Source organism: Vicugna pacos, chromosome 6 (genome assembly GCF_048564905.1).
Source record: "Vicugna pacos chromosome 6, VicPac4, whole genome shotgun sequence".
NCBI classification, from domain to species: domain Eukaryota; kingdom Metazoa; phylum Chordata; class Mammalia; order Artiodactyla; family Camelidae; genus Vicugna; species Vicugna pacos.
Genome location: NC_132992.1, coordinates 21,821,490 through 21,846,497, shown reverse-complemented (window position 1 = coordinate 21,846,497; position 25,008 = coordinate 21,821,490). Strand labels below are relative to the sequence as shown.

The 25,008-nt window shown below is 49.7% G+C and overlaps 2 protein-coding genes and 3 long non-coding RNA genes across 9 annotated transcripts in view; 3 read left to right on the top strand and 2 right to left on the bottom strand.

The window, feature by feature from the left end:
* Window positions 1–6,005, top strand: part of STARD9 (StAR related lipid transfer domain containing 9) — a 108,592-nt gene extending 102,587 nt beyond the window's left edge. The window contains 7 exon segments of the mRNA XM_031672886.2: window positions 3,306–3,423; window positions 3,552–3,673; window positions 3,844–3,908; window positions 4,079–4,281; window positions 4,447–4,526; window positions 4,757–4,915; window positions 5,390–6,005. Coding sequence (XP_031528746.2) covers window positions 3,306–3,423; window positions 3,552–3,673; window positions 3,844–3,908; window positions 4,079–4,281; window positions 4,447–4,526; window positions 4,757–4,915; window positions 5,390–5,491 — 849 coding nt within the window. The 3' untranslated portion in view covers window positions 5,492–6,005.
* On the bottom strand, window positions 5,841–7,994 carry LOC140696818 (uncharacterized). The gene is made up of 3 exons (XR_012073358.1): window positions 7,846–7,994; window positions 6,383–6,537; window positions 5,841–5,950 (listed from the first exon to the last, which is right to left on the bottom strand). It is a non-coding gene; the product is annotated as an uncharacterized lncRNA (long non-coding RNA).
* An 849-nt stretch (window positions 7,995–8,843) lies between these two features.
* CDAN1 (codanin 1) lies at window positions 8,844–21,428 on the bottom strand. Of its 5 annotated transcripts, none has more exons than XM_015237083.3 (28): window positions 21,298–21,428; window positions 20,592–21,082; window positions 20,152–20,358; window positions 19,791–19,960; window positions 19,543–19,656; window positions 19,382–19,460; window positions 18,857–18,977; window positions 18,565–18,674; window positions 18,012–18,101; window positions 17,259–17,334; window positions 16,504–16,709; window positions 16,074–16,194; window positions 15,791–15,937; window positions 15,513–15,679; window positions 14,924–15,011; window positions 14,606–14,695; window positions 14,376–14,430; window positions 14,022–14,155; window positions 13,829–13,932; window positions 13,397–13,555; window positions 12,951–13,014; window positions 12,688–12,766; window positions 12,361–12,509; window positions 11,132–11,239; window positions 10,944–11,007; window positions 10,597–10,778; window positions 10,164–10,271; window positions 8,844–9,653 (listed from the first exon to the last, which is right to left on the bottom strand). In XM_015237083.3, the coding sequence occupies exons 1-28, from the start codon at window positions 21,385–21,387 to the stop codon at window positions 9,528–9,530; spliced, it is 3,699 nt and encodes a 1,232-aa protein (XP_015092569.2). In that variant the 5' UTR covers window positions 21,388–21,428; the 3' UTR covers window positions 8,844–9,527. The 5 variants fall into 5 exon arrangements, 4 of the variants coding, with proteins under 4 accessions (XP_015092569.2, XP_031528749.1, XP_031528747.1 ...); XM_031672889.2 differs by having other exon boundaries at window positions 20,152–20,355; window positions 21,298–21,403; XM_031672887.2 differs by having other exon boundaries at window positions 10,597–11,007; window positions 21,298–21,403.
* Window positions 10,901–11,893, top strand: LOC140696817 (uncharacterized). The gene is made up of 2 exons (XR_012073357.1): window positions 10,901–10,994; window positions 11,619–11,893. It is a non-coding gene; the product is annotated as an uncharacterized lncRNA (long non-coding RNA).
* Window positions 21,429–21,537: 109 nt separating the features above from the next.
* Window positions 21,538–22,808, top strand: LOC140696815 (uncharacterized). The gene is made up of 2 exons (XR_012073355.1): window positions 21,538–21,853; window positions 22,544–22,808. It is a non-coding gene; the product is annotated as an uncharacterized lncRNA (long non-coding RNA).
* Window positions 22,809–25,008: the final 2,200 nt, after the last annotated feature.

Below are 25,008 nucleotides of genomic sequence, written 5' to 3'. Positions count from 1 at the left end.
GGGTAATCTGGCCTCATGAGTTGAGAAGTTTTCCCTCCTCTATTTTTTGGAAGAAATGTATTTCACTAATGAAGCTATCCCATCTTTTTTCTTTTGTGGGAATGTTTTTTTATTACTAAATTTATTACTAAACCTTTCTTACTAAATTTACTTGCTAAATGTCTATTCAGATTTTCCATTTCATCTTGAGTCAGTTTTGGTAGTTTGTGTCTTCTAGGAATTTGGTTCATCTAAGTTATCTCATTTGTTGACATTCAGTTGTTCACAATATTAATTCATTTGTTTTTATTTTTCTTAGATGTAAATATCTAAAGTTTAAAATTTCCCTCCAAGAATGCTTTAGTTGTATTCTACAAGTTGTGATATATACTTTTTATTACCTTTGTTTAATGGTAATTTTGTAATTTCAGTTTGTATTTCTTCCTTACCCAATTGTTGTTAAGAACTTTTAAAAACTTTTTTGGTAGAAAGTCCCTTGTGTTTTCTGATTTTGTTATTAAATTTTAAGTTTGTTTGCCATGTGTTGAGGGAATGTATGATTTCAGAGAAAGTATAGTTACTATTTTTTATATTTGAGGGATATTTTAGTCATGAATTTTCCATGGGCTTCTAAAAATCTTGTTTTATCTTCATTTGTGGTCTGTATTTTCTCTCCTTTGGGGGTGTATATGTGTCTTCTTTCCAATAATTTGGAAGTCTTTTTTTTTTTTCCTTTTCATGATCACTTGTATATCTTTAAATAATCTTTCTTTTTTGTTTTTGTTTTGTTTTTTGTTTTGGGGGGCAGGTGATTTGGTCTATTTGTTTATTTTTTGGATGGAGGCACTGGTGATTGAACCCAGGATCTCGTGCATGCTATAAATAGTCTTAATGGCCTGATTAAGCAGTTTTCTTTTCACCCTGACTATAGAGCATAAGGAGATCAGTGCATTTCCACCTTCTCTCCTTTTTTCTCTTTACCTTTTATTACAGAATTTCTGCACTGCTTATGGTGTTTGCATTCGAGTTCTAGTGCTGGTTAAATGGACTCTGCTCATTTGCAGTTCTTTGGCATGCATTCTTTTTTCCACCCTGGTCATTCTTCCTCTTACAATTTCTTCCAGAAAGACTCAAGGGTACTATACTCTCTAGGTTCTCTGAGTTCATATTTGAAAATGTTTTATTTCCACTTAAATGAAAGATAGGTTAAATTCCTAGAAGTAGGAGTGCTAGGTCAAAGGATATGTGCATGTTTAATTTAAAATGTCTGATAAATATTTCCAAAATATACCTATTTACACTTTCAAATAACAATATATAACAGTGCCTACTTACCCATACTCAGCTTAACAGAGTGTTTATTAAGGGTTTTTCCCTTCAATCTTTGCCAATCTGACAGGCATAAAACAGATTTTATTTTAGTTTTAATTTGCAGTTCTCTTGTGCCTGAGATTGAATGCCTTTTCAGATATTTCTGGTCCTTTGGTCTTTTTGCTCTGCCTGCCAGTGTACTGGGTCTACTCTGTTAGGTTGTTCTTTTGTTTTTGGAGGCCTTTCTTTATATTAGGAAAATTACCCTTTTTGTTTGTTTAAAAATTTTTTTTGGTTTTGATTTTTTTAATGAAAAAAATTTTAATATGGGGAGATAATTTTAGGTTTATTTATTTTTTTAAATGGAGTTACTGGGGATTGAACCCAGGACCTTGCGCATGCATTCTACCACTGAGCTATACCCACCCCTTGAAAATTATCCTTCTGTCATTTGAAAGGTCAGTGTTTTTTCCTAGTTTGTTTTTATTTTACGCTATGTTATTTAGTTTTTATCAGTCTTTTCTTTTATGGTCTCTGGATTTTGTGGCCTGTTTAGGAAGGCACTTCTTCATCATGAGATCACTGAAAAAACTTTTTTTCTCGTAATATTAAATTCTCCCCCATCCTGTGTATTTTTGAGCCATAAAGCATAAATAATTTATTTTGGCGTGATATATGAAATGGGTTTGATGTAACCTTCTCTTCAGATGGTGACCCTATTGTCTCAGTAATATTTATTGATTAATCTGCACATATTTATGTTTGGAAGTCATCCATGTAGCCCTGGAAACAGACAGGCTAGGAGTATATTATAGGGTGAGAAAAGAGGGCTAAGCCTGAGTCTTGAAAGAATCCCAATATATCAACTTATGTTTGGGGAGGATGAGCCAACAAGGGAAACTGGGAAGGAGCACCTGGAGAGATAGGAAGCCAGGATCCCAGGGATTCAGGATGCAAGTATCTCAAGTGAAAAGCAAGAGGAAGACTTGGACCTGTTCACCAGCTGGATGGATCTAGCAAAGGCTAGATTCGAGTGGGTTCAGAAGGGTGTAGAAGGTGGGAGAAGGCAAATGGTGACAGTCATTTCAAGTTTATCTGTAAAGGACGGGAGAGCAAGGATACCTCTAGAGAAAGGTTTTTAAAGGTCGGAGAAATGTTTGCAGGCTTAAATGCTGATATGAAGAATCTAGTGAAGAGAGAGAGCTGGAAGCAGTAAGTGAAGAGGTCATCAGCAGCGAAAGTTCTTAAGAAGATGACACGAAATCTCAATCTGCCTAAAGTAGGAGAGACCGCTTGTATGTTGCAGCAGAAGTCAGGAAGCAAGGATGGAGACAGAATGTCTTTGTTCACCTCTTCTTGTCTTTAAAGTAGCACTAGGTTAGGAACTGATGATAGAAGTAGGATGGTGCGTGCCTGTTAGATCAAGCAGAGGTCAAAGATCATGTCAGTGGGGAGCTGGTAAAGGTAAAGATGGGGTGACTGTATTGTAGATCCAGAGGATCATCTCCATCTGTTCCCAAATTAGGACCTTTGGCTTAGCTGCTGTACCTGGGGCCGCGGCCAAGGGTCAGACTTCTCACAGCCCATCGCTTTTCTTCCCTATCCCACCTCCCACTTGGGCTGTTTGCTACCCACGCTAAACACAGCTCCAGCACTGGCCTCATTCCTGTTGCTGCAGTGGCACAGAGGGCCTCTCATCCATTGACACCAGTACGCTGTCTTCTCAGGCACCAGTTTGTTCTGATCCCTGTTGGAACTCTCCTACAAGCAACCTTTGAATGTATGGCTTGAAGGGCAAGGAAACCCTGTAGGGACTGGATTCTGTTGCTGTTGACTGACTTCTCAGGAGCATCCAGTGCCCTGTAATTCCAGTGGGGAAGCTCCTTTCACTTGAGCCTTTACGTTGGAAACTGTTGGTGCAGCTCAGAGGCCGAGGAGGCAGCCCTGCACTGGCCTTCTGTTGCTCTGCTTTCTCCTTCTCTCTGCTCTGGTCCTGAGCATCTTCTCTTTGGCAGGTGGACACAAACTTGCCAGATTCCAGAGACTCCTGGATGGGGGATGTGCGAGGCCGCTCTGCAGTGAGGAACAGTCACCTGAATCTGGCTGGGTCTGCCTGGAAAAGCTTAGCCTACAGTGAGTATGAGAACCTTGGGGGCTAAGGTCTGCTAGAGCCTAGGGAGTCACTGTCCCTCAGGAGGCCGTTGCTGTCCCGAGGCCCCGATGCTCATGCCGTCTCAGAGCCTCCACCTTATTCATTGCAGGCCGCAGAGCCTCCCTGGGCAGTTGCTGCTGTTCTCCGTCCAGCTTGTCCAGCCTGGGGACCTCTTCCTCCTCCTCCTACCGGGATTTGGCCAAGCACATCGTGGACATCTCTATGGCTGATGTGAGGTTTCCTGTAGCTGACTGCTGGGTGGGGAGGAAGAAAGAGGGAAAGAGCAGGGCAGGCGCAGGCTTCTTCAGCGGCTCTCCATCTTTACAAAAGGGAAATTCAGTAAACGCTGGCCCGAGGGACTACCCAGCCCACTAACTTGGGTGTGGTCACTGTGTCCCCAGGTAATGGCTGCTTGCTCAGATAACTTGAACAACCTCTTCAGCCACCGTGCAGCAGCCGGCTGGAAGTAAGTCCCTTTGCACAGTGTCCTGTCCCTGTGGCCCTGTTGGCCTTCTCTCCTCCTTTCCCTTCTCCACTGTGGCTTCCTTGAGTCCCTCACCCTGAGCTCATCCTCTGTGACCCCAGACCCCAGTTTTCACCCCAACTCCTCTCCCCCGCCCTTGGTGTCTCCCCCAGCCATCAGGGTGAGGAGCAGGAGGTGCAGCTGTACAACAAGGTGTTCTCTTCCACTCGACACGGCTTCCTGGGGGCGGGCGTGGTGTCCCAGCCGCTGTCTCATGTGTGGGCAGCTGTGAGTGACCCCACTCTGTGGCCCCTGTACCACCAACCCATCCAGACAGCGAGGCTGCATCAGCGGGTGACCAACAGCATCAATCTAGGTGAGCGCAGGGGACAGAGGCAGCAGGGTCAGAGGCAGCTCTCTCGGGGGGCCAGGCACTCAGGCTGGGCCCAGTGGGGTGTTGGGTCGTGGAATGATGGGGTATTGCGGGACAGAACTAGGTCTGTCCATGCACCTCCTGACTCTCCCATCCCTGCCCCTCCAGTGTACTTGGTGTGCAATACTGCCCTGTGTGCACTGAAGCAGCCACGGGATTTCTGTTGTGTCTGCGTGGAAGCCAAAGAGGTGCCTGCCTTGCCAGTGGTAAAGATATGGAGGGAGGAACCTGGGCCGGTGTGTTGTGAGATGCAGTCTTTGTGCATCAGGTCCTCCAGGAGAAGGAGGGCAAGTTGGGTTTGGGGGCAGGGGTGCTTAAAGGCTGGCTGGGTGCTGCCTTCCATGGTCCTGACTGCACAGGAGCCTGGCCCTGTTTGAGTCACATCACGTAGGCGGAACTCACACTACTTTGTTTCCAGGGGCCACTGTCTATCATGGCAGCTCAGTCTGTGTATGATGCATCCATGCCGAGACCCAGCAGAGAGATGGTGCGGGGAGAGATCCTGCCCAGCGCCTGGATCCTGCAGCCCCTCACTGTGGAAGGGAAGGAGGTCACCAGAGTCATCTACCTGGCCCAGGTGATCTGCCCTGTGCGGCTGACCCTAGCCCCATGGGAGTTTTTTGTTTAGCTGTTCAACATCCTTCAGTACCCAAGACTTGTGACCTGAGAGCTGGAGACTCGGGGGTTTCGTGGGTCACAAATCAGTGAGGAATCAGAGTGGAAGAAATGAGACAGAATTGATCACCCTTCTCTAAAGCTGCTATTACCAGAGCCTGGCGGCCTACATTCTGCGGCTGTTCCCCCGGTCCGCAGGACATAGATGAGTCCTTGTGAGGCAAAGCAGCAGCCTCAGTTCCGACTTGACCTTTGTCGTTGGGAAGTGAGGCCTCTGCCTAGACCTGAACAGCAGAGCTCAGGGCTGTAGGCAGTTCAGCTCAGAGCTTCTGCCATCACAGCAGCCCGGGGTGGCTACTTATGGCTGAAGTGTGCCCTGGCGTGTGCTCTCGGCTCTGTTTCCACCTTTAACTCTTCCCTCTCTGCTTTATTTCAGGTAGAACTCGGTGCTCCAGGATTTCCCCCTCAGCTCCTAAGCTCCTTCATCAAACAGCAGCCGCTGGTTATAGCCAGACTGGCTTCCTTCCTTGGTAGTTAGCATCTCCCCATCAAGATGGCGCTTCAGGATGCCCCAGAGATGCTGGGGCAGCTCTCGTTGCTCTCTGTATCTCGACGCAGGAAGAGCCGAGGCTCCCTGCTTGTGCTGACTGGGCAGCCAGCCCTCAGCCCCGAGTTGCCCACAAAGGCCGGTCAGTACTCTTGGTCACACACGGCTGGCACCTCTGCAGAGCAAGGGGATCTGAGCTCCTGGCCCTGGCCATCCAGACTGAATGAAGCTCCCGTCACGTTTTGGATTGCTCCCCTTCCTTTCCCATCTCTGGGACCCTGTGGCAGACAGGCCACTTGCTCACAGCCAGCGGGGCCGGGAGACTGCGGTGCTGACACAGTGCTTCCTTAGTTCAGCGCAGCCCTTGGGTTAGGAGGGAAGCAAGCAGCCATCGGCCGAGACTCTGCTCAGAATCTGTCTCCAGCGTTCAGCTCCACGGCGGGACAAGTGCTAGGAAATACCAAAACAGAAAAATGGTTTAAAAAAACAGCTGCACAAACCAGAACACTGATTTAGAATTGTTTCTTCTTGTTGAATTTTTACAAGATGCTTTATTAAGTTTTGCTTTGCTCCCTTCTTCCTTTCTCTCTCAGGAGAAGACATTTGTTGGGGTCTTTGCTCCAGTCAGGAGCACTGAGCAGTGCTCTGAGGCAGAGCCATCGCCCAGAGCTCAGTGGAGTGGGAGGACCACCATAGAAGCTCGTGGGATGGAGCTGGGGTCAGGGCGAGGGCCTAGCTCTTTGAGGGGACTGGGGGTGGGGGGTTGTCTCTCACTTGTCTTTCAGTGAGGGAAAGTTGTCTTTTGAAGACAGGAAGGAAGACGATGGACCTCCTAGAGGAGGTAAGTGACTTGTTAGGAGGAAGCTCAGTTCCATTCCTTACCTCACTCAGAGCCTTGGTCCCAGCCTTCAGCGGTCTCTCGAGCATTCCACGTGATGCTGTCGCCCCTTCTAGTCTAGGATGGGCTGGAGAATGGGTTCAGTTTTCTTGTACCTTAGCCTGGCTGAACCCGAGCACTGAATATTCTCTGTGGTTACCTGTAAGTGGTAGGGATGGGCAAGATTCTCAGTTTCAGTTCTGCGCACCAGAAGAGGGAGACCACACAGGGATTGACAAGATGTGGTAAAAAGGTAAATTACTGTACAGTAGAGATTTATTTTTCTAAAAGTGTTTGCAGGATTTTCTTCTCTTACCTCAGATTAAGTTATTTATATATTATTGAAGGTTTTTTTTAATTGCTTTTAAACTTATTTTTCTTGTTACAATTTTTTGTGACACTTGATTTATTTAACACCCTATTTATGTACTCCCATCTTTTTTTCATATAAATCTCTTACTAAGACCACTGACTGGAAAGGTCAGAACATTTGCAAAGTAAAAGTCTGACATGTACTTTTATTCAGTGAAGACTGGGATAGCTTTAGTGTGTCATTTGAGCTCAGAATTCAGTCTGGAGATTATGATGGCAGCAACTGCTCATGGCCCCATTTCAAGTATAGTTTACGCGTATGTACTGAGGGTTTCCCATGAGCTGGGCGCTGCTTTGCACATAAATGGCAACCAGGTTAGTTGCCAACTGTGGCAGCCTATGGCCCTAATACGAACTTGAGTCGAGGATTCCAGAACAGTCATTGCTACACCCAGCGGTGACCACAGTCCCCTGGGAGGAAGCTCAACAGATGTGCACCTCTGGGACTTCTGAGGCAGAGCCAGCAACGGGAACCTGAAGACGTGAGTAGCCCGGAGGTGACCGTACCCCTACCTAGAGAAGCCCCACAGCAGGCATGTGAGTCAGCAAAGCTAGAGAACATTAACTGAGGCTGATCTTACAGCAAAACGCGGAAGCATTAAGGATAATCCCGGGACCTGGCTCCAAACGACCATGATGAAGTCAAACTTTGGTTTAGACAGGTGGTTCTCAAGAGATCATTGTGGTCAGAATCACCTGAAGGACTTGTTACGCCCCAGGGTTTCTGACTCAGTAGGCCAGGAGAGGGGCCCACATATTTGTATTTCTAGGAAGACCCGGGTGATCATAAGTTTGCTTGGAAACCACACTTTGAAAACCACTATTTTAGACAATTAGCAGAGAGCAGGTATATGGAAAGGAACCTAAATACTAAGTTCATTGGCTGCCTGTCTGTAATTCCTGTTATGTTACTGATGGCCTAAAGGAGGCCTTTAAGGTCCACACAGGCCAGCAGTTTTCTGAGTTGGGCCCATGCTGAGTTTAACTGAATGGCCTTTAACCCAGCATCCCTGTGGCTTCAGGCTTTCCTGCCCCCTTGCCTGCCTGTCCCACCTCACATGGAGCTGGGTGTCTCAAGTAACTACCTGCTTCTTACCTCCGGGCTCAGCTTCCCAGGGCAGTGCTTTCGTTCCACCACACCTGATGGGTGCAGAAAGATAGAACATTTCTTAGAACTGTTTTGGTTCCCAGGCATTCGAACTTCCAGAACTTGCTATAGTATAAATTGGATTTAAAGGACAAGAATTAAGGCCTTTGAAAATGAAGAGATGAAGAAAAAGGTTCAGATGCAAACTTATTAACAGAGTGATTAACTAGGAAGAGCTGAGGGGTAGGGAGTGTCACAGCCTGACTGGGCAGAAACGGTTAGAGTGGTGTGAGACCTCCCCACCCCCATTTTAACTTTCTGTGTTGATGGGACCTACTGTGAGTAAAGGCTCCCCACCAGATTTGCTAAAGTCAGACAGCAAACCCCTCTAGGCCCAGAGCATCTTACCTACTACCCTTTCTTCGGTTGGAGAATTCTGACAGCTGGGAACTGTTCCTCTAAGAAATACACACGTTTGCACAGATTTTGCAAGCTACTTCAAGAGGGTTCACTGAGTACCCTCTCCTTCCCCTGAAAGAGCCTGAATCTCTTTGCACACACTGCCAAAGTAGAAAAACCATGAATTTTTCAGGAGTGAATTTGATGCACATTATCAAGGTAGTGCTTTCTTAGCCAAAATCAGTGTATCATTTGTAGACATGCTTTTCTGAGCCAACTCAGACACCCTCAGCCACAATAAAACAGTCATCACAAAAGCTGCCCCCATTTAGTTCAGTGGGCAGTATCTGGTGAGTAGAAACTCGGCACAATATCCTAACCCTTTAAAGGGAGCTGCACACAGAAGTCAATACTGCTGGCAGTGAGTTAACAGAGTCCTCTGGCTCTCTGGCCTGCAGGGCCCCACGTGATGGAACGTTAGGCATGGCTAAGTGGCCAGGCCACTTGGACAGCTCCGCCCGGTCAACACCCACCTCCAAGCCTACCTGAGACTGCAACCTTCTGTAGGGAAGAGAGTAAGGTGAAAATAACTAGACATGAAGCCCTCGGTAAAGAAAACAGTTTATTTTAAAAAGCGCTAACGTTCTGCCCGTGCTTGGCCCCTGGATGGAGCTAGGGTCAGACTTACTATGTGCACGGGGCTGAAGGCAGGCGGGGAAAAGGCAACTTCCTGTCGGGCGAGCCCCACCTCATCTGTTGCACATTTTTAAGGAGATGACAGTCCAGCTCCTGGTGGTGGTAAAAAAAAAAAAAAAATGCAGTCTCCCAAGATTCATGTTTTAACTTTACTCACAAGTTGAGCAGAAGTCATTTGCCTCTGTCATGATTTCCCAAACCACAAAGCTCTAAGAGATGCTGGGATAGCAGCAAGTGGGGCTCGAATCCTGTGTCGAATCCCCACACGTCATTTCATTTAGTATCCAAGTAATAAATGCCAACTCTTCTGTTCCAGGACTGGAGTCTCTAGGCTTTTCCACCACAATCCTGAATCAGGTGACCCCTTGTCCTTCCTCTACGACTTGGGACGGTGAGCTTCCAGCCGGTGGCATGCCAGGCAACCACCCGCTTCCTTCATACGTGAGCAGGAAGCCTCAAGACAGACTTAGCTACTCCCACACCAGCAGGAGTCGGCAGTGGGCACTTGGGGTGGCTCTGGGGCCTCCTCCTGAGGCACAGTCAGGCTGGGTTCCAGCGTTCTGGTGAGATGCCCAAGGGAGGGCCACCTCCCGGCCCTAGCTCTGGGCCAGCACAGTCCCCCGGTTTGGCTGCACCAGCTCACAAGCTCTTAGCTGTGGTTCTGGCACATGGGGCTCAGCTAGAAACAGGCTGAACAGTGTTGCTAATTCTTCAGAGAAATCCTGGAATAAGCAGAAAGAGGAAAGAAAAGGCAGACACATAATTCTGAATGGTTCATCCTTTCTACCAAAAGTCAATCCCAAATATTGAGCCCTAGCTAACCAGTGAGTAGACAACCTAGTTATTTTTTTTCCCAACTGCCTTCTACATTGAAATGGACTTGAAGCCTTGTCCCATCTGTACTCCAGGATGCTCAAGTTCCGGCGGGGAGCGTGCACTCTAATGGGAGGCTCAGAACCACCTGGTGCGTACTTAAAATGTGTATTATTTCATCTTGAAAAATCCTAGGAGGTATAAATTACTCCCATTTTATGGCTGAAGAAACTAAATGTGAAGGAGGCCCCCCAGAGCAGTCACTCCATTTCAGGGTCGGCCTCAGGACAGTCACAAAATCCACTGAGCTTTGGGAAGATCTTAAGAAAGCCAGGCCCCATCACTTGCCTCCTTTCATGATAAAAGGGACATATGATACCTATTCTCTTCCCAGTTAGGAGGAGACAAGGACTCCTTACCCCTGGCCACTGGGCCTCATGAAGGCTGCCCAGACAGACCTCTATCTCCATCCGTCCCATGAGACCTTTCTCTACCAGCTCCCGGAGCAAGAACAGCAGCAGGTCCCACTGCAACACACAGAGGAGGAGGCCAGGGTGGTGAGGACTGCACAGCAGCCCTGGTACAAAGGACAGAGCTGCTGAGGAGGGAGGAGGAGCTGAGCAGAAGTTATTTGCCTCTGTCATGATTTCCCAAACCATAGAGCTCTAAGAGGTGCTGGGGTAGGTGCCTGAGGGAGTCCATCTTAGCACCAAAGAAAAAATGAGCCCAGCCCCAGAAAAGGGGGACTAAACCAGCTAATACATTTGGGGTGAGGGTGATGGGTGTGAAACATGACTGCAGAGGCTTCTAAGAAGCCTGCCTGCTCCCCATCCACCCACCTCTCCGGCTCACCTCCCTTGGCCGAGTGTCTGCCAGAAGCCCCACGTTCCTTGGGCTCAGCAGCAGCTGCAGCGGAACGGGCACCTGAAAGTCGTCCTTCCACAGGGAAAGCAGCAGGAGCAGGAGCCTTCGAGCCTGCCCTCTCTCCAGCCGGTGCTGTGCCGGGGGCCCTAGGACAGGAATTTGATCTGCAACTGTGGGAAGAGAGGAAAGCCAAGCTTTAAGAAATGGAGGCAGCGTCACATGGCCAGCCCCTGGGAGGAAGAGCAGAAGAAAGCTCCGTTTTCTCTCTTGCTTGTACCCAACCCTGAGAACTGGGGGATCTGGCAACAAAGTGATGTGATAAAAAGGAGCCATACCAAGCAGGGATGCTAACTCCACAGAGCACTTTGCCAGATGCTGCTCAGCAGGTGGGCACAGGAACTGTGGGGGAAAAGCAGGGAGACCCTGGACATTAGCACCATCCTTAGAGCAGCAGCCCGAGCCAGGGCAGCTCTAGTTCTCGGGCACTGGACAAGATACATGAGAGCATCCTGCCATGTCTCACCTGGCGGCACCGCAGTGTCTGGCCCAGCTGTCCTAGGAGCTGCTCCAGATGCTCTGGGGAAACTCCCTCATCGGGGTCCCGGGGCCCCACGGCCAGCGAGAGCACATCCTGGAGAGAGTGAGGGTAGAGGCAGAGTAAGGCTTCATGCCAGGCTTGGGATGCGGATCAGCCAGTGGAGAGAAGCAGAAGGAAAAGGAAGACAGGGCCCTGGGGTGGAGACTGAGCCCTAAGACTTGGGGCTCGGGCAAGACAGCACAATTGGGAGAAGCAGTTAAGTGGCTAATAGGGCAAAAGATGGAGCAGGTAAGCCGAGGGACAATGTGCTGCCAGAGAGCTCCAGAGATGTCACTCATCTTGGGATAAAGTCACACCTAGTCAACTCCCAGAGAGCATCTTATTCTGAACGTCCTTCAGGGGATTTAGGGGAACTGTCCCACTACGTATGTTGTAACATTTCTGTCCCTTATGATTCTGTTCATCTTTTCAGGAGAATTGAGGCTTCAGTACAGAAATCCTCTGCATACTGAAAACCAGTAGCTGATGGCATCTCCTCTTTATATCCTCTCTAATTTTAGTCATTCCTTCTTAGTTCCTAGTCCAGATCTTTACTCCTATACTACTGCCCCAGACCTGGGCCAAACAGTAACTAGGTCTCTGCCCCAATCATTCAGCTCTGCTCCTGGTGCACGAAAGCAGCCCCAGACAATTCGTACATGAAATGAGTATGGCTGTGTTCCAATAAAACTTTATTTACAAAAACAAGCAGCAGGCTGGATTTGGCCCATGGGTTGTTTGCTGACTCCTGCTCTAGATAGTTTATTCTTACTGGCTGTAAGTCAAAAGCATCACCCCCTACATAGAACATTTCTGAAATCCTACCCCAATATTAGAACGACTGCCCCTTAGAGACTTCCCTACTGCACTGGACAGCCGTTCCCCACCCCACTCCTGTCATCTGTGTAACATATACTCAGTCAAGTTTTCTTAGCTACCCGTTTTCTTTTCACCTTCTTGGGTGAGTCAAGTACCAAAAGCTGAGAAGAGCAATTATGAAAACGATTCAGCTCAGTTCTGCCCTACCTAATCCCATTCAATAACGAATAAAACGGGAACTAGCTGGACAACACAGGAAGCTGCTACACAAATACTGGAGCCGAGGGAGAAAGGGAGGCCAGGAAGAGAGCAGGGAGAGGGAGGAGGGGAGCCGAAGGGAGTAGGGAGCTGTGTACTTTTATCTCGGAGATGAGGTGGGAGGGGAGGGGAGCATGGTGCTCACAGGCACGGGAGCAGCCCCTCCGCTCCCCCCGGGCAGCCGGCTCAGGACCCTGGGCTCGAAGCGTGCGACTCACGGCCGCTTTCACCTCCCTCCTGATCAGCGCTGCGAGTCAGAGGGAGGACAGAAAAGGGGTCACCAGAGAAGCCCTGCACAGGCTCAGCATGCCAGCCCACACCCTTCCTGATTGGCTCTGAACCCTGTCTCCCCCAGGTGTCCCCCAACTTTCTGCCAGTTCACTTTTGACAAACTTGGTCGGCCACACCCCTTTCCTGGATCTTACCTGTGATGTTGGCTGACAACCAAGCACAGGCTTTCTCTGTTGCAAGCCCCACAGCTATGTTCTCTGCGCTGCTCAGAACCTGTGGCACAGAAGAACTGCCAGAGTCAGGGGCAAGTTAGGGACAGTGATGAATGCCCAAGTCCAGGACAGATCCATCTGCCACCGGCAGCCTCCTGTGCATGTTTTTTTCTGTCTCACATGCACACACAGCCCTGCAGTGCTCCTTTCCCAGCCCGCTAACCCCAGGACTCCTTCCCACATACAGCTGCCGGGGTCTCCTCGGGAAGCAATGCCCGCACAGCACCAGGGCTCTTCTTTTGGCAGAACCTGAAAGGAGACAAACAGAAGTCAGTGATGGCTAGATATTTTAGCCTGGCTCACAGAAGGAAATGCCCTGGCTGCACCAATCACTTGAGGTGGGAGGGCTCTGCCTCAGAGGAAAGCACTGTCCACCCTCCGGCCCCACCCCCAGGTGCTGGGAGAACGGGACACCCAACCAGATAGGCTTCCAATTCAACTTTGGACTTTGGTACCCAAAACCTCTAAAAACAAAGATAAAAACTTACAAAGCAGGCAAAAAAAGAATGAAGAAAAGCAGGGTGAGGAGAGGACATAGAATAAAGGATGAATGTGAAAGAGGAAAAAAGGATAGAAGTAAAAGCTAAGCAGAGAGTGGAGATGAGAGGGTCCAAACAGCCTGGTGTCTTACTCCCGCCCCTGGGTCAGTGCCTGGGCCCCGTGGGGGCACAGCTGGGAACACAAGATCTCCAACAGCTGGGCTGGATCTCCCCCTTCCTGTCCCTGTGTCACCAGCTGTTCTTGAAGAAGTGACTCTGCCTGGCGCACCAGATCTGCCACCAGCGTGGCCCTGCAGCAGGAACAGCAAGGTTTGGAGGTAGTTGGAAGGGTTGAATTGGAAAGGGGCTGCAAATTCAAGGAAACCTGGTCAGAACTAACTTCAAAGAATGCTAGCGATTTGAGCCTCCCCCATCCCACCTGGCCCTTATCCTCCCCACCATCCCCCAGACGACTTTCCTCAGTTTGGCAACAGGGTGTTAAGAGTTAAAAGGGAAAAAATGGTAAGGAAATGAGTCTGGGACCCTCAACACCTCCATTCCCAACCCCCTCAACCCATGCTCACTTGATATGTTTGACACAGTTAGAGCCAATTCTCTCCGCCACAAACTCCACAGTCCTGCGCAGGGAGGGTGGCTGGTTGTGGAAAAAGGCTTGAGCCAGCTGTGCCTGGGGGGAGGAGAGAGCACAGCAGAGCAGTGAAGGGCTCCCTTTCCCCTCCCCACTGGGAGGCCCCTGCCTCCAGCCCTGCCCCTTACCTGCAGCCCCTGGGTGGTCCGTGGAGGCCGGGCTCCCAGGCTGGTGGTGGTGGTGGGAGTGATTTTCCTCACAAAGCCCCCACTCCGCCCACTGCTGCCTGACACCCATGAAGCGAGCAGTTTGCGGAGCTCTCCTGCGTCAGGGAAGCCCAAGTGCTTAGTTCTAGAACAACCCACCCTCCCAAGCATCTTGGACTTTAAGCATTTGTGGAATAGAGAGAATGAGGCACCCAGAGAGTGCCTAAGAACAGAACAACACATTACGGTACTAGGCCTACAGGGTGCCTTTTGGGAACTCATGAAGGGACAGGCCAGGACTGAGGGCCCTCTTGGCGGGGAGACCAGTATCCTCACCAATATAGGGGCAGCAGGTGTAGAGCAGGTGCTGGTCCACCACAGGCATGCTGTCCTGGGGAAAGAACAGGCCAGTGCTGGGAAGGCTTCCCTTCTTTCCCAGTGTGCCAGAAATGGGGCAGTCATGTAAGAATTACATGGGATTTCAGCCTCTATTTTGGCTTCTCTCCCGCTGGGCAGCCTGTCTCTTTTACTCTTTACCATGGCTCTGGCTGGACCCCAACACTTACCAAGCCATGCTCTGAAGCTACTGTATCCACCTCAAAGGCATCCAACTGACCCTCTTCCAGAAAGAACAGGTCCTCAGGGACTGTGGGAATCTGGCAAGAGATTAGGGCAGCGCAAGCTGATTCATCACACCTCCTACCTCATGGTTCTAGGCCTCAGACACCAGGTTCAAGCAAGCTTCCTCAAACTATGGCAATCCCTGTACCTCCTACTCTTCATCCTTTGGCCTCGCCCTTGTTCAGACTCAGGCGTCCTCCCTCTCCCCATCCCCGCCACAGTAGTCACCTTCCCTCCCCAACCTGGACTCTCCATCTGCCCACCTGGAAAAGCCAGCCCAGGACAGCAAGCAGCAGCAGCTTGTTCAGGAAACACATCTCCCCTTCACTTTCCTTTGACAAGACCAAGCTCCTAAAAAGTAAATAAGGGTGTAAACAGAGTTTGTGCAAAGAAAGAAATGGAATGGAGTAAAAGAAGGCTATCAGTGGGAAAGTGATTCTCAAAAGCAGAACTAAAAGGGACTGTATTGTGCAGGCGACCAGGTCCCACTGCCCCTCCTAGACCTGTGCTCCCTCTCAGCTGGGCCACAGTAGGAATAGAAAAGGGCCAAAGTACAAGTGAGTGTCCCCTGACTTTCCTTGTGGACTAAGGCCTGGCCTCTCCCCTGAAGGTCGGTTACGTGGTACCACACGGGGAGCACAGGCTGCTCGATCCTCTTCTAAATGGCCACCTCGGGACAGGGTATAGCTCAGTCGTAGAGCATGTGCTTAGCATGCACGAGGTCCTGGGTTCAATCCCCAGTCCCTCCAATAAAAACAAACAATTAAATCTAACCCACCCCCCAAATAAATAAATAAATAAAAATAAACAGCCGCCTCAGCAACGGTCCGCCCGCACCCTTTCCGCACTCACCGATGCAGGTGCAGCAGGAGGGTGAAGATGCTGCGGTAGTAGTCCAGCATGGGGACAATGTGGTCAGCGAGGGAAAGGAACTCCACTAGCCAGGGCACCGTAAGCACGGCTCGACGGGCCCGCAGCCCCTGCTGCAGCAGAGCCCGCACATCCAGGACCGGGGGCACCTGGCAGAGCCAGGTCAGTCAGTGGGCGGGTCCTGGGGGCTAGGGAAAGCCTTCTAACTCCATTGCCTTGCAGCTCCTCCCAGCTCCCTCCTTACCAGAGCCCCCATTCACCTGGCTCCGCAGGGCCAGAATAGAGTCCTGGAGCTCACGTGTCGGCAGTGGTTCAGGCCCCCTGTACGGCAGGAAAGCCACAAAGCCCAGGAATTTAGCCAGAAGCCTCAAGCTGAGCAGCACCACAGCAAACTGCCTCCGTTCACCCTGCAGGGCATCAAGGAAGTAAAAGGTCTGAAGCATAAGGATTCTAGAACACAACCAAATCTGTTACAGATTTCTTTTTGAAAATAACCTTTCCCTCCTAGGGAACCCCATCACCTCCCTGGTCCTGCTTTCTCACCTGCCAGTCCACGTCCGACTCCCCATCTTCATCACTAGGCTCAGGCTGAGGCAGGGCAAGGCCATTGAGCTCCCGGATCTTCAAACTCAGACTGTCCATGAGATGCTGATTAAACTGGAAGCTATGAAGGGGAGGGGGAAAAAGGCACTGGAAGAGGTGTAGGAAAAACCACAGTATAGAAGAGGTGCTCCAGACAGAAAAGCCCAGCAAGTTAGACAGGGGAGGCCAACGAGCAATGAGGTTACCTATGTGGGTGAAAAAAACAGGAGGGAAATGGAGGCAGGAAGTGTGAGCTAGGAGGAGCCCAGACATCACCCAGTCCCACCCTGACATATTCCAGGCAAAGGAGAGAAAACTGTCTGCCCTTCTGGGAACACAGACCCCTTGTGACCTCTGTCCCCACTCTCTGCAAGACACGGGGAACTTTTACCTGCTGGCACTCAAGATGAAGTCCCTGAAGAAGCCCTGACAGCCTGGGAAGGTTGGGGGTGGGCAGGGCCCCCCGCTGCTCTGAGGGGCCACAAGCCGTTCCTGTAGGCGCCGCAACCGCCCCAGCTTGTCAGCTCCAAGCATATTTAACACACCCGGAGCCTCACCCAAGACAGTGCCCCCAGCACCACCAGGACTCTGACACATCTAGGGCAGGGGGAAGAGGAGGCAAATCAAAAAACCAGTAAGTTTCTCTGGAAAGGAGGACTGAAAAGAATAAGGAGAAAGCAATGAACAATTAGGAGATGCCAACCCTGTATCATGTGCCATAGATACGATTTTTCAAGGTCAGGATTATATTGTTTTTACAGGTGAAGAAACTGAAACTGCAAGATTCAACATTTGTCTAGGGTCATGAGAGCTGAGATCTGACACCAGGCCAGAGTCCTAAGCCCATGCTCTTTCTACCACGGCACAAATCAAGGGCACGGAAGTAGTGACAGACTGAAGGAAGGCAAGGGGAGCTGGGTGCATGGGGAGGCCCAGGGAGGCAGGGGTGCAGGGCATGTGAGAGAGTGCGAGCTCCTCTCTGGCTGCCTGAGCTTCCACCACCACCCGAAGAGCAGAACTCTTGTTCAATCTCCAGCCATGGACCTACCTGCCTGCCTGCCCACCCTTTCCCCAAGTACCAGCCATTACTTAGTTGCCCATAATACATACTGTCACTGTAGATTAATCTCCTGCTGGGGCTATTACCTGGAGAAGTTGTTTTTGGAAAAGTCGGACAAAATGGCTGTGGCTGCCGGCTGCAGAGAGGTGACCCATCATGGTTCTGAGGAATAAGAAGCAGGGATGGAGCGTGAGGGAAGGAGAAAGGGAGGAGAAAGATCTGAGAGAACAAACCAATCCTTGGGCCTTTCAGCCCTTTACCAAGGACTTGAGCAGATCTCTGCCAGAGCTGGCTGGCATTGTGATACAGGAAAAAGTAAGGGACAAGATCCCTCAAGGTTAGAGATACACTTAACCCAACATGAAATAATACCACTCCTCTCATCTTCAGTTTACACTGAGCACCAGTGAGCTTCACAACCAACATGGAAGGTAGATCATGGGACAAGAAGACATTCTTTCTGCGTCCTAGTTATCTAGCTTTGTATGCAAAGTTATCAGTATTGCCAAACTAGACGATGAAGAAAATGGAGGTCAAAAAGGATCTAACCAGTGACTTGGGCCAAACTCAAGCAACCTGGAATAAAAGCATTCCACTTTCCCAGGCACTTGCAATCATAGAGCAAGTATGAGTCCTTTCTGAGTGGAAGGAGCTGGAAGACAAATCCCTTTTGAGTACAGGGAGAGCTAGCAGTAACTGGGGAGATTAAAGAGGACAGACGGTAACAGCTTTGGGCTGGAAGTAATGGGGGAAAAGCCTTCTTCCAATCAGCTACCCAAGCACCACTAAGCTGCTCACCATTGGAAGACAGACAAGGTGACCGGTGTACGAGCACGTACCTGATCCTGCTGCCCAAGCCCTTCTCAAAATCCCAGCCGGGCTCCTCATGGCGATCTTCCCACTCTCGAAGCACCTCATAAAACACATCCCTGACACACACATAAGAATGTCTGATCAACTGAAGCACAGCTGACCTAACTCATTCCCAGGAGCACCTTCCCTAGCTCAGAAGAACCGAGGACAAGACTATCCACAGCCCCACTCCTATCCTCTCCAAGGTTCTCTGCATGACGATAATGCTCCAGTCCAAGTAGAAGTACACCACATGCTACACACACTTCTGTGGGCAGCTGAAGTTCACCTGGCACTCTGAGAACCATGTGACTAGAGTCACACACCTGTGAGGAAGGTGCTAGGATCAGGTTCAAATCCATGGGCGTGAAATAGAATGAGGCTAAGTCGTCTTTAAGATGATTGGCAGGAAGGGCCTGATGGTGCTAAACTACCACCTGTTAGCGCCAAAATTCTAGCGTCTATGAAAATAACACAGACTGCTTATCCCAGAGAAAATGCTGCTTCATCCCCTCCCCCAAAGCTTCCTTTTCTTATCACCTCTGTTTTTTAAAAGTATGAAAAGCTCGATCACTGGAGAAGTTGGCACGGTTGTCAGTTTCTGGCTGAAAGGAGACAGCTTGAGCAGAAGGTGGCATCTCCAGGGAGACCTGAAATACAGCAATGACATTAGGGACTGAAGCCACAGAGTTCACGTTCAGAAAACTTCACCCCCATATTCTTGCCCAGAGTTAATCCACATGACACTAGACCAGTGTGAGGGGGCTGCCTGAATGATGAGACTGGGAAGGGTTAGGTCCAGGCCAGGAGACATCTAAGATGGGGTCACTACCTTGGCAACACTGCCCTCATAGGCAGCTCGGAGGCGGCCTTGCAGAGCTGGTGAGAAGCACAGTAGCCGCTCATTCTCAGCCAACAGCTTCAAGGTCCCTTTGTCCAGGTGGGAAAGCACACTACAGGGACAAGAGCACACATGACTAAGAATGGAACAGACTGCAAACAGGAGGCTGGCACCTGCACACCACACAGAGCATTATCTGGGGCATGGTGCAGGTGTGTGATGAAAAGTCATGGGCCAAGGATTAAAGAAGAGGAAGACAAAGGGGCACGACATGAGACCTTATGGAGCAGGGAACGAGAGCAGGACAGAAACGTAAGTCATAAACCCAAAGATCAGCTACCAAGACCACTGGGGGAAATTTGATTCTTTCAGGAGCTAAATTTATAGCTTTGACACAAAATTCAAGGTTACATACATGGAGAAGTCTAGGGTCACTGCACTCGTGCTAGCACAAGTATGCAGAGATCCAAAGGACAATGGAAATAAGACTCAAATGCCACAGCTGGGGAAACTCACTGAAACTGATGCTCCAAAACCTGCACTGCAAAGAAGACACAATCATGGACACTCTGGAACAGCGGGCTTTCCAGGGAATCTAGAAGGATAGAACCAAGCTGTCAGTTAAGAAGTATTCCATTTCCAGATCCCATTTCTCAAAAAGAGGTTTATTGACCGACCTACGGCTCCTGGACTTGATTCAAGGTCACTGTCTTTGGCAGCCACCATCCTCCGGGCAGTAAGGAGCTGAAGGACGAAGAAAAGCTCCAGGAAGAGGTTTGGTACCAGGTTCTCTGGATTAAAAAAAGGAAACTCCAGGGTACTGAACACCGTTTGGAACCAAGGCTCAGTTCTGTATACCTTATCAATTCTTTTACTCTATAGTTCTACAAGTATCTCCATTCCAGCGCCCTTTGGTCTCACCCACCTGCAATGCATGAAGAGTAGACAAGGGCTACCAGCTCCAGGCGCTGGCGGGAAGACACTCTGGCAGGGTCAGCAGGTTCAGCTGTGAGGTTTCCTGTTCGGATGGGGTGAGGATACCCTGATTCTAGGGTGGGGCAGGCAGGAGTAGGTGACTGCCGCAGCTGCTTGGAGCTATGGGGAAAGAAAAATGTCATGAGCAGTCAGTCTGGTTTCCCCTCCACAGTCATGTTCAGGTTCCTCCAGGGAGACATCCACAGCCCAGGAAACAGACCAGGGTTCCCAGGGGACAAATCAATCACAGGGAAAGCCCTGCAAATCCCCCACAGAGGAAGCTGACATCCCAGGGAGCGGCAAGGCCATACCGCTCCTTCCTGAGCATCTCCCGCTCCTCTTGCAGACTTCTGCACCCTGGGGGAAGGCCATGGCCCCAAGGGCTAGTGTCCAGGACTGCGGGTTGGGAACTGGGGACACAGTTGATTGGGGGTGAGGTGAAGCAGGTCTTGGGCTTGGAGAGTGACCGCTCTTCGCTCACCGGAGTTGGGTTGATCCTGCGTGAAGGCTTGGTCCTGCTGAGAGTAGCCACAGGTTTTTCTCAAATTCCTATCTTCAATTATCTCCCCCTCCACCACCACCACCACAACAGCTGGGCTTCCTCGCAAAACGTTCCTCATTACTGTAGCTACCTCACCCCCAACCTTCTAGCTATTACCACTCTCTACTGCAGAGCACCCAGTCTTAACTTATTAACTCCCCTAGCAGAGCCTTCGTGCCACCCATCTCCTGGATGAGGGCTGATTCTTACCCTGCAGAGCCGGGGGGAACCGAGCCTACGGGAGGGAACTCCTCCAGGTTGCTGAGGTTCGGCGGATCGGAGCGCACGAGGATGGGGCTGCTGGGGCTGCCAGAGCTCCTGGGCCTCCGGCCCCCAGCCCAGGGCGGGGTCTCCCCACTGACTCCCTCCTCCAAGCCCCCGGGGCCGCGGCCTCCTCGCTCACGGGCCGGCCCCAGGCCCCGCCTCCTGCCCCCACGGCGGGCCGAAGGGGCCTCGGCGGCGGCAGCGCTCGAAGGCTCGGTCGGAGGGAAGAGCTGGCTGCGCGCCCCGCGGCCGCCCCGCGGCGGGCCTCCCGGCCTCCCTGGCAAGGCTGCCGAGGAGCCCGGGGCCTTGGCGGGGGTTGGGGGGCCCTGCGGGAGGACGCGGCTGCTCTGCTCCCTCAGGAAGTTCAGCAGGAATGGCACGAATTCCTTCCGCAGTGGCCGAAGTGAGCTCAACGCGGCCGCCTCCCCGGGGTCATCCTGAGAGAGAAGTGGCGAGGGGCGAGAGGGTCAGCTGCCAGCCCCGGGCCGCGAGCAGCCGGGGCCGCAGGGCGCGCTGAGAGGAAGCAGCCCCTAGTTGGAGTGCACTCGGCCCGGGCTGACAGCCAGGCACCCTAGAGAAAGGGGACCGAAGGGCTGGTATCTCCCACGGGAAGCAGATTCGAGTCTGACTGGGGGCGTGTCGGCGCTGTTACCTCCGAACTCTGGGCGCTGCGCGCGATCCACCGCACGGCGGCTGCGACCGACAGCTCCTCTCGCAGCAGCGACTCCAAAACGGCCGCCATCCCGGTCCGGGCGCTCGGAGGCGATTGCGCAGGCGCCGGCGCGCCACGGGCGGCCTGGGAGGGGCGGGGCCGGCGCCGAGGGGCGACCGTTGGGCCGCGGGCCGGAGTGGGCGGGGCTGGGGCGGGGCCTGCGACGCGGCGGCGGGGTTTCCCACGCTGAGCCACTCAGCTTCGGCCTCGGATCAAGGCCGCGGCTGTGTCCGCGATTCCCAAGAGGCCTGCTGATCCGCCAGGTGCAGCGCACCGCTATCGGCGAGGCTCGGCCCCGGCTGCCCTAGCCCGAGGGCGACCTGCCGGGACTCGGGGACGCGGCGGGGGAGACCAAGGGCCCGAGAGAGCGGCCGGGCGGTAAAGGTGAACAATTCTCCGGAGAAGATGCCTACATCTTCTGCGATAAGCACATTCTTTTTTTCCCCAAGAGTTTACGTTTTCTAGATTCAACCGTCACCACCCTAAAGAAGTTACGGTAAAGTTAGCTTAACTTCAATTTGACCTTGTCTTTCTCAAAGGATGTTTTCAATACCCTGGTCCATGCGGTAACCACTGGTTTTCCAGCACTCACCTTCAAGTGGTTGATCACTTAAGACTTTATGACGGAATTCTAGCAGGGGAGCTTTTTACAGTTCTCAGCCCACAACCCAGGTGCCTCAGGCCACCCTGCGCACAAAATCGCCTAGTTTATATCCCTTACACGTTACAAAGGTTAGTATTTCAGCTACTTTGCAGTTGAGAAGTTAATAGGTATTTACATGATGAGCTTCTGGGAGCTTATTTCTTAATTTCTCTTATTTCAAAAAACATGAGAGTCAGCTCTTTGGATGCTGCTGCTGAGAAATCAAGAAAGGGAAACCAGGCAGAGAAAAACAGATGGCACTAACACTCCAGGCCAAAGGAAACCAGGAAGGGTGAAGCACTGCCCATGTGAATACCTCCTTAGAGTTCCTCTGGAGGTTCAAAGGACAGTTACAGGTGGAAAGCAGAGGGTGGTGGGGAGCAGAAATCACTCCAGTGCTACAGGGACGTTTCTTAAAGAGAAGGGAAAAAGTACTTCCAGCAGAGAGAGAATGATGGATTGAAAGGGAGCTTTTAACACTTAAAATATTATTACATGGGGAACCATCTCCTCATATCCCTGAACCCTGTTTTTTGTCTGCAGGGATGCTGAACACCTGGTTTCTATTCAGTCCAGTGCTGCTTTTGCTTTTTCTAGGTCACTTCTGGATGTGGTACTGCATTTATAGTAACACTTTCTACCCGCTGTTGATCTTGTAACCTCTGGTGCATTCAATAGCTTTATTAGAAAAATATTTCCCACTTTTGAAATCCAAAGCACCACACAAATGGAACTAGAGTTTGCATGCGGAATGAATATTTTATTACTAGGTTATAAAAATAAAATACAAAATAATTTTAAAACAGAACTTAAAACACTGTACAAAGCTTTAATATGATACAAATGGGAAAATTAAATAAATAATTACACTTTTATGTACAGATGGCCTATACAAAAGCACTCCATGTTTCTGCCAATTACTCTATGTCCTTGGTTGCCTGAGCAAAAATGCAGAGGGCTGCGTGGAGGGGAAAGGGACACAATACAATACCTTTGGAGGTATTTCAAAGAGCAGTTTCTCATCACTCTGATTTCATGAAAAGGAGAAGAAAGGGAGAAAACTGGAATTATTAAAGTCTTCTAACTTACTGGTCTTGCTTGACGAGAGAATTCTTCTTGTTTGTGGTTCCATCTGACTGAACAGCTGCCAATAGTTCATAATTTTCAAGATTTGTATCTAATTCAAAACTAGATGTTTCCCAACTCCCTTTTTTCCCCTAAAAGCTGTGAACTCTTAAGTAAATGGCCCAATGAAACCAGCACTGGCTATTTTAGGAGAGGAGTCAGGAGCAGGACCAGGAACTGTGCATGAGAAGCGAGGGAGCTCAAGCCTGGGTCATGGGTTCTTTTCTTTATTCACTTCACCCAATCCAACCTCAGAGCCCCAAGTGACACAGTGTATATTTCCTTTATCTTCCTATTTTTGTGTTTCTGAATGCTTTTTACATGAGTGAATTAAATTTACCTAACTGGTGAATAATTTAAAAAGAAAAAATCCTAATCCTCTCTGGGTTGATCCCTAAAATAAACCACCTTCAAGCTCTGGTAGGTTTGTTCCTTATGGATGCGTTAAGAACACCCAGACAGACTCCAGGTATGGTGGAGTGCTGTGCATGAATTTTTATAGATTTAAACTGTGTATTTTAAGGGGGAAAAAAAAGCAACATATAGTAAGGGCAGTCGATATAAAAATTTGGTTTACCCAGTGTTTTTAACTGGGTGGGTGAACACTTATGTATACAATAGGAAACAATATTAAACTACTGAAGAGAGAAAATTTCCTATCATTAGTGTATAAAATTACATCATCAGCAAATTCTATAGTCACATGGGCTCAAAGCCTGCCCCAACTGAATCCTGTTCTTTACGTCAAGGAACCCCTAGCCCAGGGTATCTGAGAGATAATGTCAGTATCACCAGTGATATATATATATACTGCACCCACACTGTCACTTCCAATTAAAGAGGCAGATCCTGTTAAAGTTTCACAAGGCCATGAAGAAAAAGGCTTCACTTCCTTTACATTGCCTCCTTAAGACCAAGGATCCAGCAAAATCTAAGGAAATATACAACTCATTACTTAGTAAAGGTTTCTACTTGGCTATTCAGTGTCTTGAGATTGTGTATCACCTCAAGGTGAGTCTGGTCTTGTCACATACTCTTAATTTCCTGATCCAAATTTGCTTAAGGGGAGGAATTAAATATTAAGCTTATGATTTAAAAGTCGGAGCAGATAATCCCAACTGACTTAGAAAATGTATTGATGGGTCAAGACTTTAATATCATCATTTCATGTCCAGCCATGGATTTGAGGTGTGCAGCATCCAAATTCCCTTTTAAATGAACAGGGATCCTTGTCCCACGTTCTAGAGTTACCCAAGGACTATGGGATTCCCCATGTGTCTCCTGCAGTTCTCCCTAGCAATGTTAGCAACAGATTCTGCAGACTCCTGAGTCTACTTGGGTTAAATTTCTCATAATTCCAGAGGGACAGCCAAACTCTTGAGACTATCCAATGATATGTTTCCACACTATTCCCAAATCCTTGAGGCTCATACCAGAGTTCTACTGGATGAAGACGGGTAAGAGGGATGTCCTAACAGTCACCTGGGGTTTTCCATGTCCTATATTCTTCCTTATTGTCTGAGGACTGGAACTGCCTCTTGTTCCCTTCTCTAAGTTAAGGTCTAAATAGGCACCTGTGATTCCTGAACTCGGGTTACATATTGACATATGAGGACCACCACAGTGAATGACGTGTCTTAACCCTGTAATACTTTTTGTATTCGAACATAGATAAATATTTTACAAATAAACTGTCGACAGAACCAAACCGAAGAAAGTTTAAACAATACAGTTGTTGTAAATATCTCTCCCTTTTGGCAAAGTCCCAACACATCTGTGGTAAATACACATAAACAGAAATGGGCGGACTTTAAAAGAGTAAATGCAAATAACTTAATTCCAAAACACATGAACATAACAGAAGAAATGGTTCCCTAACATAC

What these genes read in the sequence shown, in the direction of transcription:
- CDAN1 (XM_031672887.2), bottom strand. Translation starts at nt 21,387, where the DNA reads ATGGCGGCCGTTTTGGAGTCGCTGCTGCGAGAGGAGCTGTCGGTCGCA. An exon ending in ATGAGGGCAGTGTTGCCAAG is followed by an intron (nt 18,675 to 18,856) that starts GTAGTGACCCCA and finishes GCTGTATTTCAG; the next exon opens with GTCTCCCTGGAGATGCCACC. An exon ending in TTCATCTTGAGTGCCAGCAG is followed by an intron (nt 16,195 to 16,503) that starts GTAAAAGTTCCC and finishes TCCCCTTCATAG; the next exon opens with CTTCCAGTTTAATCAGCATC.